The 15,354-nt window shown below is 37.5% G+C and overlaps 1 protein-coding gene across 5 annotated transcripts in view; it reads right to left on the bottom strand.

Annotated features, from left to right (window-relative positions):
- Positions 1–961: 961 nt before the first annotated feature.
- The window catches only part of CAMSAP2 (calmodulin regulated spectrin associated protein family member 2), a 116,249-nt gene continuing 101,856 nt past the window's right edge, over positions 962–15,354 (bottom strand). For 3 of the 5 annotated variants that reach the window (XM_077902409.1, XM_077902411.1, XM_077902413.1), the window contains 9 exons: positions 14,576–14,658; positions 14,223–14,292; positions 11,639–13,841; positions 9,461–9,597; positions 8,751–8,971; positions 7,645–7,744; positions 6,800–6,915; positions 4,528–4,646; positions 962–3,879 (listed from right to left, as the gene is read on the bottom strand). In XM_077902409.1, coding sequence (XP_077758535.1) covers positions 3,574–3,879; positions 4,528–4,646; positions 6,800–6,915; positions 7,645–7,744; positions 8,751–8,971; positions 9,461–9,597; positions 11,639–13,841; positions 14,223–14,292; positions 14,576–14,658 — 3,355 coding nt within the window. In that variant the 3' untranslated portion in view covers positions 962–3,573. The remainder of the gene's footprint in view (positions 3,880–4,527; positions 4,647–6,799; positions 6,916–7,644; positions 7,745–8,750; positions 8,972–9,460; positions 9,598–11,638; positions 13,842–14,222; positions 14,293–14,575; positions 14,659–15,354) is intronic. The other 2 variants (XM_077902410.1, XM_077902412.1) reach the window with 1 other exon arrangement.

Genomic DNA, 15,354 nt, shown 5'->3' with positions numbered 1-15,354 from the left:
CGAGAGTTGGGACGCTTAACCAGCGGGGCCAGCCAGGTGCCCCAGATCCGGCTCTGTATTTTAAGCATCTGTACCCTCCGGAGGGGTAACAGAACTTCACGCCCATCTTATAGACGTGTTTTTCCAGTGCCTGATTCCGAGGCCAGAGGATTACAACTGCATTTCTTTCTCTGGATGTTATTCTTCATGATTTCTCTGTGTGCACAGGTTACAAAATAAAGAAATGTTCCTCTTCACTACAGAATATTTTCCTCTGCCTCGTTAAGAACCACCAAGCAGCCAGATCACGGAACATACTCTCAAGTTACGTGTGGGCTCCAGGGCACCGTGGTTTGTGCGGAATGCTACCTGAGTCTTATGGTTAAATATTTTTATTTCTGAAAATTACAGCATTACAGAATACTGTCGAAGTACAGCTCCGTTCCGAAGCGTGGGGTACGTACCCTATCAGAGGATCTGCAGGCAGAGAAGCACGCTTACGTATTTAGCCACGGCAGTTATCTCTTCAGGCATGTAACTGTATATGAAGAGTTTGTTGCTAGATCTTTTTCCTTAATTGCTCTGGTCTGAATGAGTAGAATCCGCAAAATCAAAGTTGGAAACTTAGAGTAAATCAAGAACAGTTTGGCTACTATAGACCAGTGAGTTTGTTAGCCATTTAATTTCAAAGGTATAGTGTTGATTTTGGCACAATTTAATACAAAAGAAAGGGATTTAACATGGACAGAATACAAGATGAGCTCGTTTATACACCACTACGTAGACAATCTGAGCTAAGCACAGAAAGTTAGACTTTTTAACATTGCCTTATTCAGACAACGTCTAATGTTATCAAAAGTTGCCTCTTTGACTATTCAAGTTGTTCCATTTAAACATAGGTTAGGAGAGAGGAAAACTTTATGAGGAGCTCACCCAAGTTCAAATATTAAGAAAAAAACATATTCAAGAAACAGAAAAGGAGTCATTTGGTGCCATGCTTTTATTCAAATGAAAGGGGAAAAACTACACTGTACCAGGAAATAGCAAATATGACAGTATTTTACAGCACAGCATCTTAAAAAAACCTGTAAGCAATGCTCTAGAGTGGACAGGTAAGCACACCATACACTGTACATTGCCCAACAGTGTCCATGAAACCATAATTAAAAAGCTGAATTTGGCTTTAAACAGCCAAATAAAAACTGTAACAGTCATTCTAAAACAAAATTGAAAAGTCAAGAGGAATTAAAAGCTTTCCAAAGCTGTGTCAAATAGAATTTGACAGGCTGCACTGGAAATCATGACTAGTGTTTAGCAAACTTAACTGAATAATCATAATAATTTGACCTCTAATGATGAAAGCACCAGTATGTTTCAATATGGTTGATGGAAATCTCCAGACTTTATGAAATGCCATAATTTTCTTTGTATAATTTTTAAAACATAATTTTAAAAGCTGCACCATAATAAAAAAAATCTGCAGATTTAAAGAAATATATCCATATTTCTTCTGTATTAATAAAGTAAAATATTATACTGAGAGCAATGAACTTTTGTGGCAATGTTCACATTCTACCTTTAGACATTATGGACATTCATTGTTGGACACACATGAATTTAAGAAGAAAGGGTGGTCCTACCTAGCTTAAAATAGTTCCTCCATTGTCTTGCATCCAATTTTTAAAAATTTAATGGCCAGGTAATATCACAAAGAAGATTGACTTGAGAAGGGAAATTTGATTGAAAAGAACAAATTTAGTAATGTAAAGTGCTTATTAATTCTCCTTTTGGCTAATATTTACTGTATTTTGATTAGATTTACTTTTATTTTTTTTTAACAACTAGGCTTAATCTAAACTTGTATCTGACAGTCATTTCCCTCTGTGATAGAAACTGTTGTCTGAAAGGTAAAATGTGCAAGTCCCCATTCTTAATATTCATATATTATATACAAATATGTATACACTTAAAATATAAGAGTTACATATCCTGGTCTCTTACATGCAAACAGTAGATCACAAATAGTTTTGAGCTACACATATATCTTGCACAGGTATTGGAAAAAAATCTGAAATTTTTTTTACAGTTTTAACAAATATACATAAATATAAGAACATAAATTACAGTAAAATATTGACAGCATTTGAGAAAATGTGGATAAACCCAGATGCACTGATGCCTAAAGGCCTTATAATAATAGAAAAGTACAGCTCAGGGACATCTCATTCCTATTCTCTTTTAAAATAAGTAAATACATCATGTGAGATATTAATTATTTCTCTAAACAACTCAATTAGAGAAATGTATATATTTTAGTCTCTACTTCCCACGAAAGAAAACAAGCCCCGCATCTCATTTATGATACAATACTGCCTCTCCCCTCTACGTTTACACAGTTGTCACAACACTGAAACATGACAGGGTCACATAATCATTCAAGTCTTTTCCTGAGAATGAAGTTTTTCCCCAACTAACCCTCAGATATACACTGTTAAAGGAAAAAGATCATGTAGAGAAGATTTCAAGTGTGTACTTTAAGCTGTTCCACTTGAAAAGGATAAAAAAGAAGAAAAACTCAATATAAGTAAAATAATGTGAAGCTATTTTAAAATTAAACTGTAGCCCTTTGTACATGTTTAAAAATTCTAAATATAATTTTTATATCAGTTATAAATATAATGCAAAGACCTCTTGAGAACGTGTGGCAGGAAGTCTTACATCTTCAGACTCAAAGATGACTCTCAAAGTGTCATGCCCTTCTGCCAGCTTATAAAGTGACTTACTTTAAAAGAGATAGAAAGCCTTTTGTGTTAAAAGAACAATCTAAATTATTCTGAGTTGGCCCGAAGTGGTGTAAAAACAGCACTGATTTAATCAGCAACTTCTTATTACATATTCCTGGTTAAGCTCGTGTGGTTTAAAGTGAACCTACTAGCAGCTCTTTACAATACCTCCTCTTACTTAATACTTGAGTGAATAATAAATACAGAATTGCAAATACTTAGAATAATTCTTGCAAATGCTCTAACACCATAAAAACATGAGGGTTATTGTAAAACTAAACACTAGTGTTTCTCTTAGCATCATAAGGAAGGTGCGAGTTACCTCTGAAGGCGCATTTCCTACGCTCATGGTCTCTACATGAAACAAAATACAAAAGGTATCTTAGAATAAACTCCCAGGAGAGAAAAACAGCAAAATAAACCATCTGAACACAAGTATGTACGTTCAAAAGTTAAAAAAAAAAAAAAAAAAAAAAGTAAAACACATAATTTGTAATCTTAGCCATAGTTCAACCGTCAGTCCAACTAGTGTCCATGAGGATTCATGTCTGATATCATGCAGGTGAACCTGATGCCACAGATGTCCATTTGTGATCAGAACATTCCCTTCATCACTGGACTTACCACCTGTGGGAGAATCTTCTGCACTCCAAAATACTGTGGCTGACGTTCCAGTTGTTCATGACAACAGAGCCTAACATTCAGTTTCAATTAATAAAAGTCTTGTTGGCAATTAGAAAGATTTTCTATAGGCAGGAAAGATGAAGTGCAAATTTACCACGAATGTTCTGAAGCAAGTATTTCCCAACTCCTATGCTTTATTGGGCAGAAGTTTTTTGGGTGTTACTGGTCTCTTGGTCTGCCATAAATGACTATGAATGGTAATCGCATCAACACTGGCAGATAAAGTTTTAGCAGGTATGTGGCTAAACTGTTTCCGGTCAGAATTATATTTGTAAAGTCCCTCAATCATTTTTTTAGTGATAGATTTAGGGCCTATCCCCGTCAGTTTGTTAATTTCTTCAGTTTCTGGGCAATAAGTATACAAAGACCTGAATTGGCAGCCTGAATCCCGGAACAAGATTAAAAAGTTGTTGGCATCTGACTTCTCCATTTCCTTTAGAATAAAAAAACAAAAACAAAACAATAAAAACTCTTAAACATTTTGCTGTATAAAATTTATATAATTGTTTTACACCTATCTTGGTTAAATATTATGACATGATTTAAAATATAAATTCCGAAGAGCCAAAATAAAATGTGTATTATAAAAGCAAAGTACACTTGAATTAAAAATGTATGCAAACACTTCACTTCTGAAGTTCTGTTGGCTCTGTGTGGATATGATTATCGTGCAGGAAACTTCTAGAGATATGAAATATTTGCTAATCTTGATCTTAGTCAAACAACCATTAACAAACCAGGTGCTGATTATCAACCTTGCAATACAGCCTCATTTTAAAAAAGGAAAATTATATTACCTACATTTATGAAACATGAACAAGTAGCTCTAGGCAAGAAAAGAATTCATAATTTTACATTATTCTTGAAGTCTATTCTAGTCTTAATTAAGTCTGAAGTCTTCTAACACCCCATTTGAAAGTGAACTAACTCAGTCTAAAATTGAAACATAGCTACAGATCTCTTATGGGCTGTTGATATCCTAGGAGGAGATGAAGAGTATTTTCTCTTGGATCGGTAGCTGAGAAGACTCTTTACAATTTTAGAATGTTGCCAAATTTAATTTTCATGCAAATGTGCTTACCTCCAGTATTTTTTTCTTCTGACCTTCATTTACTTTTCCAGCCAAACAGCAATGAGCTAAAGCATTCTGTATTATGTGCTTATTGGATTTTGCACTGGGTTCTTTGTAGAGCTTTGGTCCTGTGGTAAGAATTCAGCAGCAAAATAAAAAATAGCATTCCTAAGTCAGAACACTACTATGTTTAAATGATATAATTGTTCCTATACTGAGGAATCACTAACAAAAAATCAAAATCTGTGTCTAAAGGCCTCTGACTAGCTATACTCCAATCAGAACATTGTTTTATCCACACTGCGATACATCTTAGGGATGTTCCAAGGCTGCTGTGAGACGGCAGTGCTGGAAATCAGACAGGGCTATGTAATTGCCACACTGTCTGCTTCGCCTTCTTTCTGAAGTCTGGTAATGTTATTGGTGAATTTAAAGCAAAATGGGTCCATGAGTAATTGTAACTTTTAAAAAGAGAAGAAAAAGCTTCATTTTTCTCTTCATCCACATGTCTGAGTTTTCTTTTTTTTAAATCTTTTTTTTTTTTAATTTATATTTATTTATGATAGTCACAGAGAGAGAGAGAGAGAGAGAGAGAGGCAGAGACACAGGCAGAGGGAGAAGCAGGCTCCATGCACCGGGAGCCCGACGTGGGATTCGATCCCGGGTCTCCATGATCGTGCCCTGGGCTAAAGGCAGGCGCTAAACCGCTGCGCCACCCAGGGATCCCATGTCTGAGTTTTCTTAAAGCATTTGTTATCTTTAACCAATAATTCTACTCCTCAGTCTGCAAAGTACAGAAGCATCTTCTGCCATTTTCCTGGAACGTTCCTACTATGAAGGGTAATACAGTACAGACTCCCTACTTCATTCTCACTAAACTCTGTCCTGGAAGGCAAGGACTGTCCTTACCCTCAGTAGTGAGCTGAGAAACCAGTTACCTGTGTGAAAAAAAATCAGCCCTGATTTGCAGCATTTACCTATTTCTGTGATAGAAGTCACTCCTACCATGACTAGGATATCAAGCTACTAATGGTTCTGCAGCCTGCATAACTCCTGAAAATTTAGCAGTTTCTAGAGCCCTATGGTACGAGCTCATCTGGCACACCACTGCAACTCTAGCTCTAGATCTGGAACACTGCCTGGCAGATAGGATTGTTAAGTGAACGTAGAGAAGCAGAGGGAAAAACAAGGAAATCCTGTCCAATCCCCGGCATTAGGGGTGTCAAAGTGACCACAGGAGCGGAGTACATGTGGGAAGTTAGCAAGTTCTAACCTCTTTAGGTCTTCATGGGGCTTCCGTTTCCAGTGGGTCACATGCAGAGGGAGGCACACTCCCTGCCCCCTGCTCTTCCCCTCTGCACATCCTCCTATGCCTTTCCACTTTAGATCTCAAGGGCTGTTCATATTTCTTCTCCTGCTTCATTTCTTTTTAAGTGTTTTACATTCTCTTCTTCAATTTGCTTTTGTTTCAGTAATGCCCACCCAAACAAAGCTCGAGAGGATCTGATGGGAGGCTGGATGCCCTCCTGGATCCAATGTACTCTTCTTATGTTTCAGAACCTCCTTAAGACTTTTGGGGTTTTTTTTTTTTAGTAGGCTCTATGCCCAACATGGAGCTTAAACTCACCAACCCTAGGTCAAGAGTTGCACGCTCCACTGAGCCAGCCAGGTGCTACCTCCTCTCCCTTACACCTTGGCTTAATATATTTGAAAGATGCACAACTCTAGATATCTAAAATCCCAATGTTAGAGAGGCCTTTGTGGATTCTAGCCTTTTCTCAGTACAATACTCAGGACCTATGTATTGCTGATAGAATTTCTCTAAAAATGAGTACTACTCATTTTGCTTAGAAATTGATTTCAAGTCATCTGACACAAGTTACTACCTCCGTAAGTGCAACCGTATCAAGAAACTGACCTCCCTGAAAGGGACCATCTGCACTCCGTGTTCCCTTTTTTTTTTTTTTTTTTTTTTAATTTTTATTTATTTATGATAGTCACAGAGAGAGAGAGAGAGAGGCAGAGACACAGGCAGAGGGAGAATCAGGCTCCATGCACCAGGAGCCTGACATGGGATTCGATCCCAGGTCTCCAGGATCATGCCCTGGGCCAAAGGCAGGCGCCAAACCGCTGCGCCACCCAGGGATCCCCCTGCACTCCGTGTTCCTGATCACTCTCCATGTCTAGACCAAGAGACGAGCCCATGAAGCTTTCATTAGTAGAGCCTGTATTTGTTCTCATGACTGTGGTAAATTGTCTCCCTAAAAATGTAGACTCTGACCTGTGTATTCTGTTCCAGAAGCTACTGAAGAGGTTGTCGATGCATTTTCCCAGTCCTTCTCCCCATTTCGACTGCCGCAACGACTTGGAGACAGGAAGCCTTCTACAGACTCAGATCTGAATGGTAAATAAGACATTTTTTTAATGCCTCAAACAGAAGAATATTTGGGGTCAGAAGGGGTATACCTGACAGTACCAAACAAAATAAAGCTTAAAAATCAAAAGATGGTGTAACTGCCTTATTCACAGCTATATATCCAAGAGCCTGGACAGAACAGGCATTCCGTAAGTACTTGCTCACTGAAAGGATGAATGTTTTTCCATATGAAAATGGCAATGGCTGCGATAGGTTGGTAATACAAAGATCAAAACTCAAAGCTCATGCCTGTCATGACCTTCTCTTTGTATACAGGTATTATAGTGTAATGTAATGAAACAGGACTTTCAGTTTCTAATCTACATCCCAGAGAGACAATAAAAAAGATCCCTCGTAAGTTAGGCAGCCTACTTTGGAATTATTCTATGGGGACAAAAGTAGAGAGGCAGGCACTTAAATGAAGTACTAATTCTGAACACTATGACTACCATAACCATATCAGCAATTACTGTTAATGTTCTACAGTTTATAACAAAGTATCTTATCAATATCAGTAACCCTAAAATCCTAGAAGATACAAAAGTCAAATATGAATAGACCACTTTATATGTAAATTTCTTTTAACAGAAACACAAATAGTCCCAATCAGGAAACTATAAAAATTTGTGTTATGATCCATTCATTATAAAATACAACAAAATTGCAGGAAACATTCTTTTCAGTGAAAAATGTTCACATTATGGATTTACCTTGGTGTCCTCTTGCCTGAATGCACACTCTCGTTGTCACCTGTGTTCAGTGATGCCAAAGAAAGGCTAGAGACTGAAAAAACACGATAAATTCGTGATCCTGAATAAAAACAAAATTAGAAATTTAAAAGGAGCAACTAGAAAAGAGTCTGTTCATTAGATAACACCAGCATATGAAAACTGCGCTTCTGTGGTTTTTCTTTTTTTAATCTTTTACTCTAAACCCGTAGTATGCCTGCATGCATATATGCATAATTTACTTACAATTAGCAGTGTACCTACTTTTGAGAAATAAAACTAATTGCTGTTAAAAGGAAGTGATAATATGAGACACTGATATTCTAGCTGTAAGAAAAGAGTTAACAAAAGAAATTTAAAAGAATAAAATATATTTAGGAATATGTAATTCCTACATCGGAAAATAATTTACTAATTTTAGTACAGGGTATCAAGAAATTTTGTTGGCTAGAAAAGGCAGAGTTCTCTTTAAACAGTCAGTGTTATGTTGTTATTTTTCCTCAGTTTTGGAGTAACTATGGGAATTCTCTAAAATTTTCCATGGTGCTTAGTTTTAAAAAATGTATGTATTTTTAAAAGTGAGTATGTGTCCTAAATTTTAGGATTCGACTCTCAACTCCAAATATTATAGATTTGGACATGTGACCATTTCTGTCTTAAAGAAGGGCCTCATGAACTCTTGCTTTTATATTCCTTATCATACTAATGTATTTCTTACGTATTTCTACGCATACAGTATTTACCCTTAAATGGACAAGCATAGAAAGGGTAATTAACAATTCAGAGAGATTAATATCTGAGAGCAGAGTTCCCTAATCAGTTAGTATTTACACTGGATGCTTTAGCACTCACACTGGCTCTAATGAATATATGCATGCACACATAACACAGTTAAGTCATAAAAAAAAAACAAAAACAAAAACAAAAAAAACCCAAAATGACATTTGCTCATTTTGGCTTTCCAAATTAGGAGCATGCGTCATCTCAAGTAGTGTACCCAATTTAGCATTCCAAAGCACAGTCGAGTTAGTATGAAAACCAGGCTGGTGTTTTTTTATGAACAGACTCTTCATAATAAGCTGTGTTACCTGGAGGACCTTTTATTGGTGTTTTGGGAGACTCAATATGATCTCTGTGAATAGATTTTGGGCGCTGTTTTTTTTGTTTTGCTATTTGAGGACGGGGTTTGATTACTGTATCCATGTCTTCCATTAGTTTCAATTGTTTTCGCCTCATGTACTCTTGTCTGATAAATTCTCTGCGCGCTCGCTCATCTTCCTTCTTCTGACGCTCTTCCTCAGTTTTACGCCTAAGAAACCAAATGGTTACATTTCTTATTCTGCACACTAAAGAAACCAGACATTGGGGAGTATGGCTTTGATGAGAGAAGGGAGAATTATTACATTTCAGCACCTTGGGGAAAAATGGTTTTTTAAAAATATATTTTAGATCATTAAAAAATATATACACCTACCATTGGTAAATAACTGCTTTTAAAAAATACGTTTGTATGTAAAAACCAGTGAAGTCACATTAATGTTTCTGAAGAATGTCACTTTGAAATGCCCCAAACTTAGTGTAAAAATGTACAAATGACCAATACTTTGGGAAAATAAATTAACTTCTAAAAAACACCAAAGGTCAGCATTAATTCAGTTGTCTACATATGCTGCAAACAACTGAAAAAGCTGTTAAGACTCCCTGAGAAAGCACTGCCTCCAGCTACGGCCCGGACGGTCCTTGGCGTGGCTGCGCACCCTCAGCTCAGATCCAGGGCCAGCACAGCCGTAGCCTTTACCTCGTTTCTTCTTTCTTATGCTCCATCTCTGCTTCTAGCTGCTGCTTGCGAAGCTGAGTCTCCTTCTCCCTCCGCAGTCGTTTCTCCAACAAAGCTGCCCGTTTCATTGCCATATCATTTTCTGCTTTTTGATCATCCTAAGCATGGATTTCATTGAAAAACAGGAAACGTTATACCACAGATATGCTCATTTTCAATTGTGGTCACATTTATAAATAAAAATATGAACTATCTAGTTATCCTTATTCCAACTCCACCATATGAGGACACATTCCAGAAATTAGGAAGGAAGAAATGAATTAAAGCGCTAACAGTTCTATCAACTACCAAAGGACACTTAAACTTACTTAATTACGTTTTCCAAACCTAGGAAGTTTGCAAAGAACTGTAAAAAAGGGGGGAAAAATAAAAAAGAGAGAGAGAGAGAGAGGTTTTTTTGGACCTAATAAATAACTTAGAAGTAGAGAGTTTCCCCTCCATTTAAAAAATTGCATTAAAACCGGGGCACCTAGCTGGCTCAGTCAGAAGAGCATGTGACTCCTAATCTTAGGGTCATGAGTTTGAGCCCCACATTGTGTGTGGAGATTACTTAAAAATAAAATATTTTTTTAAAATTGCATTAAAATTATATTTAAAATACATGCTCAATAAGCTCAAGTAAAAGTACCAAAAAATTAGCTATATGGTAGGTCACATGAATGAAATCCCTGTTGCCTGGACAGAATGGACATGAAGGTACAGATGTGCTGCCTATTTTATACTGAAGGATCCTCTTCCCTCTGTTTTCTTCTCTCTCCAAGTAACAGAGGTAGCCAAGGTCTCTCAAATTAGTAAACTGTATCTATTCAAGTCGATAAGAGCATTCTATTAAAAATTAGTCATCTTACATGGTTAAGAAGCAAAATATTCAAATTTCTAAACTTTTTTTAAAAAAGGGGTTAAAAGGCAATCACTCTGGATGTTTCTAACATATTTTAAAGTTGATCTCAATTATAAAATGACCATAAGTAAAACTAGTGATTGTAATCACTCCAATATTCTTGGGTTCTTATTCCTACTGCTGTTTCAATTTAAAATCTTAAATTATAAACTGATCCTGTTGAGTGTTGTCTTTTTCCTCTGTATTCTGCATTGTGGAGCTATATACAGGATCAGAGATAATCTTACTGTAGTTCCTCATAATTAAAAAAAGAAACAAATCTGTGTTTCTGATACTTAAAAAAAAAGATATAGTCTTTCCTATAGGTAATTTGAAAAATATGGGAAAACATAAAGATGAAGAAAATGGATCAGTAGGAGAAAATTTTTATTATTTTTTATTATTATTTTTTAAAGATTTTATTTACTTATTCATGAGAGACACAGAGAGAGAGAGAGAGAAGCAGAGACAGAGGCAGAGGGAGAAGCAGGATCCATGCAGGGAGCTCGACGTGGGACTTGATCCCGGGACCATGGGATCACGACTTGAGCTGAAAGCAGATGCTCAACTGCTGAGCCACCCAGGCATCCCAGGAGAAAAATTTTAAAATGTTATTAGGCTTTTCTTGTTTTTCTAATACCTAGGATAAATTTTAGTATCTTCACCATCAAGAGGTGATACCGTTCGTTATTTGTGCTAGCTGGCTGCAGTACATTATATCCAATATCAATACTGAAATAGGAGTCATATGCTAGGACCTTTATCGAATGCTTTTAAAGGAGCTATTTCAATAACTGTTCCAACTATATTTGTCATTTTTACATAGTACACCTTGCAAGACTGTATCCAGTCAATTTTCAAAAAAAGATTAAGAAACAAAACATATAAAGATGTTGAAAATTAAAAAAAGAAACATACTTAGACACAATGCCAAATTATGTGTTCTTTACAAACTGATAATCGAGTAACTCTTTGAAGAGATCCAAATAGCTTCACATTCTTTAAAAGGCTTTTGTGAAAGCGAGCGAGAGGCAGAGGAGCAAAACCACCATATGTAAACCTGTACTGTGATGTTGGTGAAAGGAAGACTGTTCACTGTGCTTGGTTGTTACTACAGTCCACCAAGGGGGCTCCAAAATGTAGTTCGGGGTTAGTGGGAAGCCTCTAGCAGAAGGGACTACTACTGAGACAGGCAAGCATGCCAACTACAGCCACACCCATCAAATGATGATACCTGAAACGATGAAGATTAGTATTACCTTAAAAAAGAACCCACAGCATACTTTCTGGTCATCATCAAATTGTTCTTTATCACTTTCTCCATCATATTTTTCAACAGATACATCAACCTTTTCAGGAGGTTTCAGATCAGAGAGGGAAACTTCAATCAGATTAACATTTTTAGGAGCAGCAGGTGGGATAACAGGTTTAGGAGGCGGCTCTGTGGGCTGGTTCAGCTGGTCCTCATTTGGAGTCAGACACACAGTCTCCGTGATAGGCTGCGACAGGACTTCGGAAACTGTTGACTCAAGAGGCTTGATCTCCTTTTCTTCCGGTTTATGTACATACTGTCCTGTGGGCCCTTTGGATTCCAGTTCCTCCTTTTTAACTTCTTCCTTAGGTTTGGATTCCTTTAATTGAGGCTCTCCATCATCCCCAAAACATACAAATGACCTAGTCTGAATAGGAACTTGACTTGGTGAAAACCTCCGTAACCGAGGAAGACTATCCACAGACCGAGGGGGCGTCAGTGTTCGATTCAGAGGCGTTATTTTTAGTTCATTTGGCCTAGGAGTCCTTTGATTTTTAACAGAAAAAGATGTGCTCTTCCTGTTGGAAGACTGTGGAGATGGATGGGTAGGACGGGGGGCGTCTGACGAGAAGGGTGCAATGGCTGACGACAGGCCTGCCTGCCTGGAAGGTTTAAAATCTCGGATCTGTTTTTGCGGAGAGGGCTGAGGAGGGGAAATCACCCATGACTGTTGTTCCCTCATCTGCATTAACATCTCCTGCTGCAGTGACAAGCGCTGCATTTCTTGTTGTAGAAAATGCAGAGATGAATTTAGCTTTTCAATGGACTTTGTATATTCCAAGATCTCTCCCTCATTTAAAGTCTCCTCTGAGGGGCTTGCCAGGTTCCACTGCTTCTCTGGATCAACGGGTGTGGTTGGAGACTTCAGCCATTTGGCTTGAGGGGTCTCCATACTTTCCTTTAGATCTGCCAGGGACTTACTCCTCTGTCCATTAGCCTTTTGTGAATCCTTTTCTTTTGCTCTATCAGTATACACTTTCTCATCTTCCGCACCGGCTGCTTCCTCTCGAAGCGGGGAAATGCCGTCCCCTCTCTTTTTCACGACAGTAAGAAATGCTGTCCTTCCCATCTTCTGCCTCTGCTTAGTGAACGCGGCCTCCATCTTCTTCTTCTGGGCTTCGATAGCACGCCGCTTTTCTTCCAGTTTCATCCTAAGATGCACCATTTCAGAGGCCAAGAGCTGGGTAGTGTCCCGGCCTTGGGGAAGGCCTGCTTCTTCTGGAATTTGTCCCCAAGCAACCACATGAGGAATGTTAAGTTCAGAGCCCTCTGGTGTAGTTTTCTGAGAACTGCTCCCGCTACTTTTCCCATCAGTATGATTCAGTTTCCTGAATTTCTGTTCAGCAAAACTGGTCATTTTAACTCCAGAACTAGAGGAAGCACTGCTACCTGGCTGAGACTTGGTGCTCACAGTACTTGGACAAGGACTCAAAGCTTCTCTGGTGTTGTTGGTTCTCATATCATAATCCTGAAGAAATTTAGATGCATCATCCATGTCAGAGTCTAAGCTTACAGTATAATCTCTCAAAGAAGAATCTTCATCCATGGTTTCAGGGATATCTTCTGAAGGAACATGAATTCCAGTGTCTACTTCAGTATTGTCAGTTATGGGACTCAAGGCACCTTTTGTATCAGTTATGGTATCAGGACTAGACTGATTTAGCTTGATGTTTGAATTTAGGATACTCATTTCCTGGTTATGAAGAAAGAAGCCATTCGCAATGTGGTCTGACTGAGATGTATGGGGAGATTTTTCAGTATCATGAATTATTTGTAATGCTTCTTCAATGCTTGGTGTCTCGATCTGATTGCCAAACTCATCAAGAAGTACTCTATTTTGTAAAGCTCCATTTGGAAGCTTATAGTGAATGTTCTCATTAGAATTTAGTTCATTTGTATTAAGGGGCATGTAAGATTTGAGGTCACTGTGAGAGTCTATATTAAGCTCTTCTTCAATGCTTTCTGCTTCATCTTCTCCATTTACTGGCTTGAAGGACAAATTTTTCCTAGTATTTTTAGATACACGATTATTGTTCAGAGTTAGTCCTTCATTACTAATAGAACGAGTGATTCCTCGGTTTGGAGTGGATCTGTGTACAGTATTTTCTTTATCAAAAGAAATATCAAACGAAACTCCATGCACTGATGATCTAAAAAAGATTTAAAGAGAAAATCCTTAAATAGGCCCAGAAAAAAAATGATTTGATACCCTTTAATAGTTATTTAAAATTACACTTCTTTTCTTTTCCCATTTCTCATAATCCTGTTGTTCTCAAGGTAAGCATAAGGGCACTGGGTTACCTTTAAAATTTCATCTCTCGCATTTGCCTATATTGCCCTTTTCAAAGTTAGGTACTAATTGTTAACTTGGCTACCAACAAAATAGAGAAAGAATTAGCATTTCTTTCTTTTTTTTTTTAATAACTGAATAGTTGACAATGTTACATTAGCTGCAGGTGTAAAACACAGCGATTCAGTAAACAACATTCATTGATAATGTGAATATACTAAAAATAATTCCTTTTGTTTACCTTTTCTCTTTGGGCCATGTCCCTATGAAACCATCAACATAGGACATAGATGAAGATCTTCTAATTCCTCCTTCAAATGTGAAAAAAAGTCATTGAAAGTATGTAAAAACAATTTACAGCTAAACAGATTTCAAATATTTCAGGATTCAGTAATAACACTAAAAAGTAAGTAAATCTATATGGAGAAATAGAGATTATTTTATTAAGAAAAGCAAGTGCAGAGAAACAGATCAAACTCTTAGTATATATATAGCACTTTTCCAAAAAAAAAAAAGGACTGGTATTTTTATTTATTTACATTTATTATCAATCATTTCTCAGTTAACCTAGGCTTTCTTAAAAAAATATATTACCTGAGGCCGAAGAATGAGCTTGGGGGCGTGAATGTCTAGAAGGCAAATGATGATGAGACTGTGTAAATGCAGCGCCTTCCCCACTGCAATGTAAAAGAAATTAAAAATGCTTTAATATGTTTTAGTTCTTTAACATAAACTTTACACAGAATGGCTGAAATCAGAAACAACGTTATCACCTCTGAATCTCCATCCTAAATTAAAAAAAACAAAAAAGAAAACATAATATATATTGTCTAAACCAAAAATGGCTATTAATATGTGAATCTCTATGTATTTTATGTCTTTTAGTCAAAGAGCTTGAAACGTTTTTTTTTTTTAATTTTTATTTATTTATGATAGTCACAGAGAGAGAGAGAGAGAGAGAGAGAGAGAGAGAGGCAGAGACTCAGGCAGAGGGAGAAGCAGGCTCCATGCACCGGGAGCCCGATGTGGGATTCGATCCCGGGTCTCCAGGATCGCGCCCTGGGCCAAAGGCAGGCGCCAAACCGCTGCGCCACCCAGGGATCCCTTGAAACATTTTCATACATATCTGAATGTCCTTGTGAGATAAGGTATGGTATATTATTTTCATTTTACAAATAGAAAAACAGAAACAAATAAGTTAAAGTCATCAGTTTGAGGGCCATCTGGGTGGCTGTCGGTTAAGCACCTGCCTGTGGCTCAGGTCATGATCTCAGGGTCCTGGGGACTTCAGGGGTCCAGGGGTCCTCAGCAGGGAGTCTGCTTCTCCTCTACCCCCTCTCCCCTGCTGGTGCACGCTCTCTCTTTCAAATAAA

This window comes from Canis aureus, chromosome 6, assembly GCF_053574225.1.
Source record: "Canis aureus isolate CA01 chromosome 6, VMU_Caureus_v.1.0, whole genome shotgun sequence".
Classification (NCBI taxonomy): Eukaryota; Metazoa; Chordata; class Mammalia; order Carnivora; family Canidae; genus Canis; species Canis aureus.
Note: the sequence above shows the minus strand (reverse complement) of the source record. Positions and strands in the feature narration are given on the sequence as shown.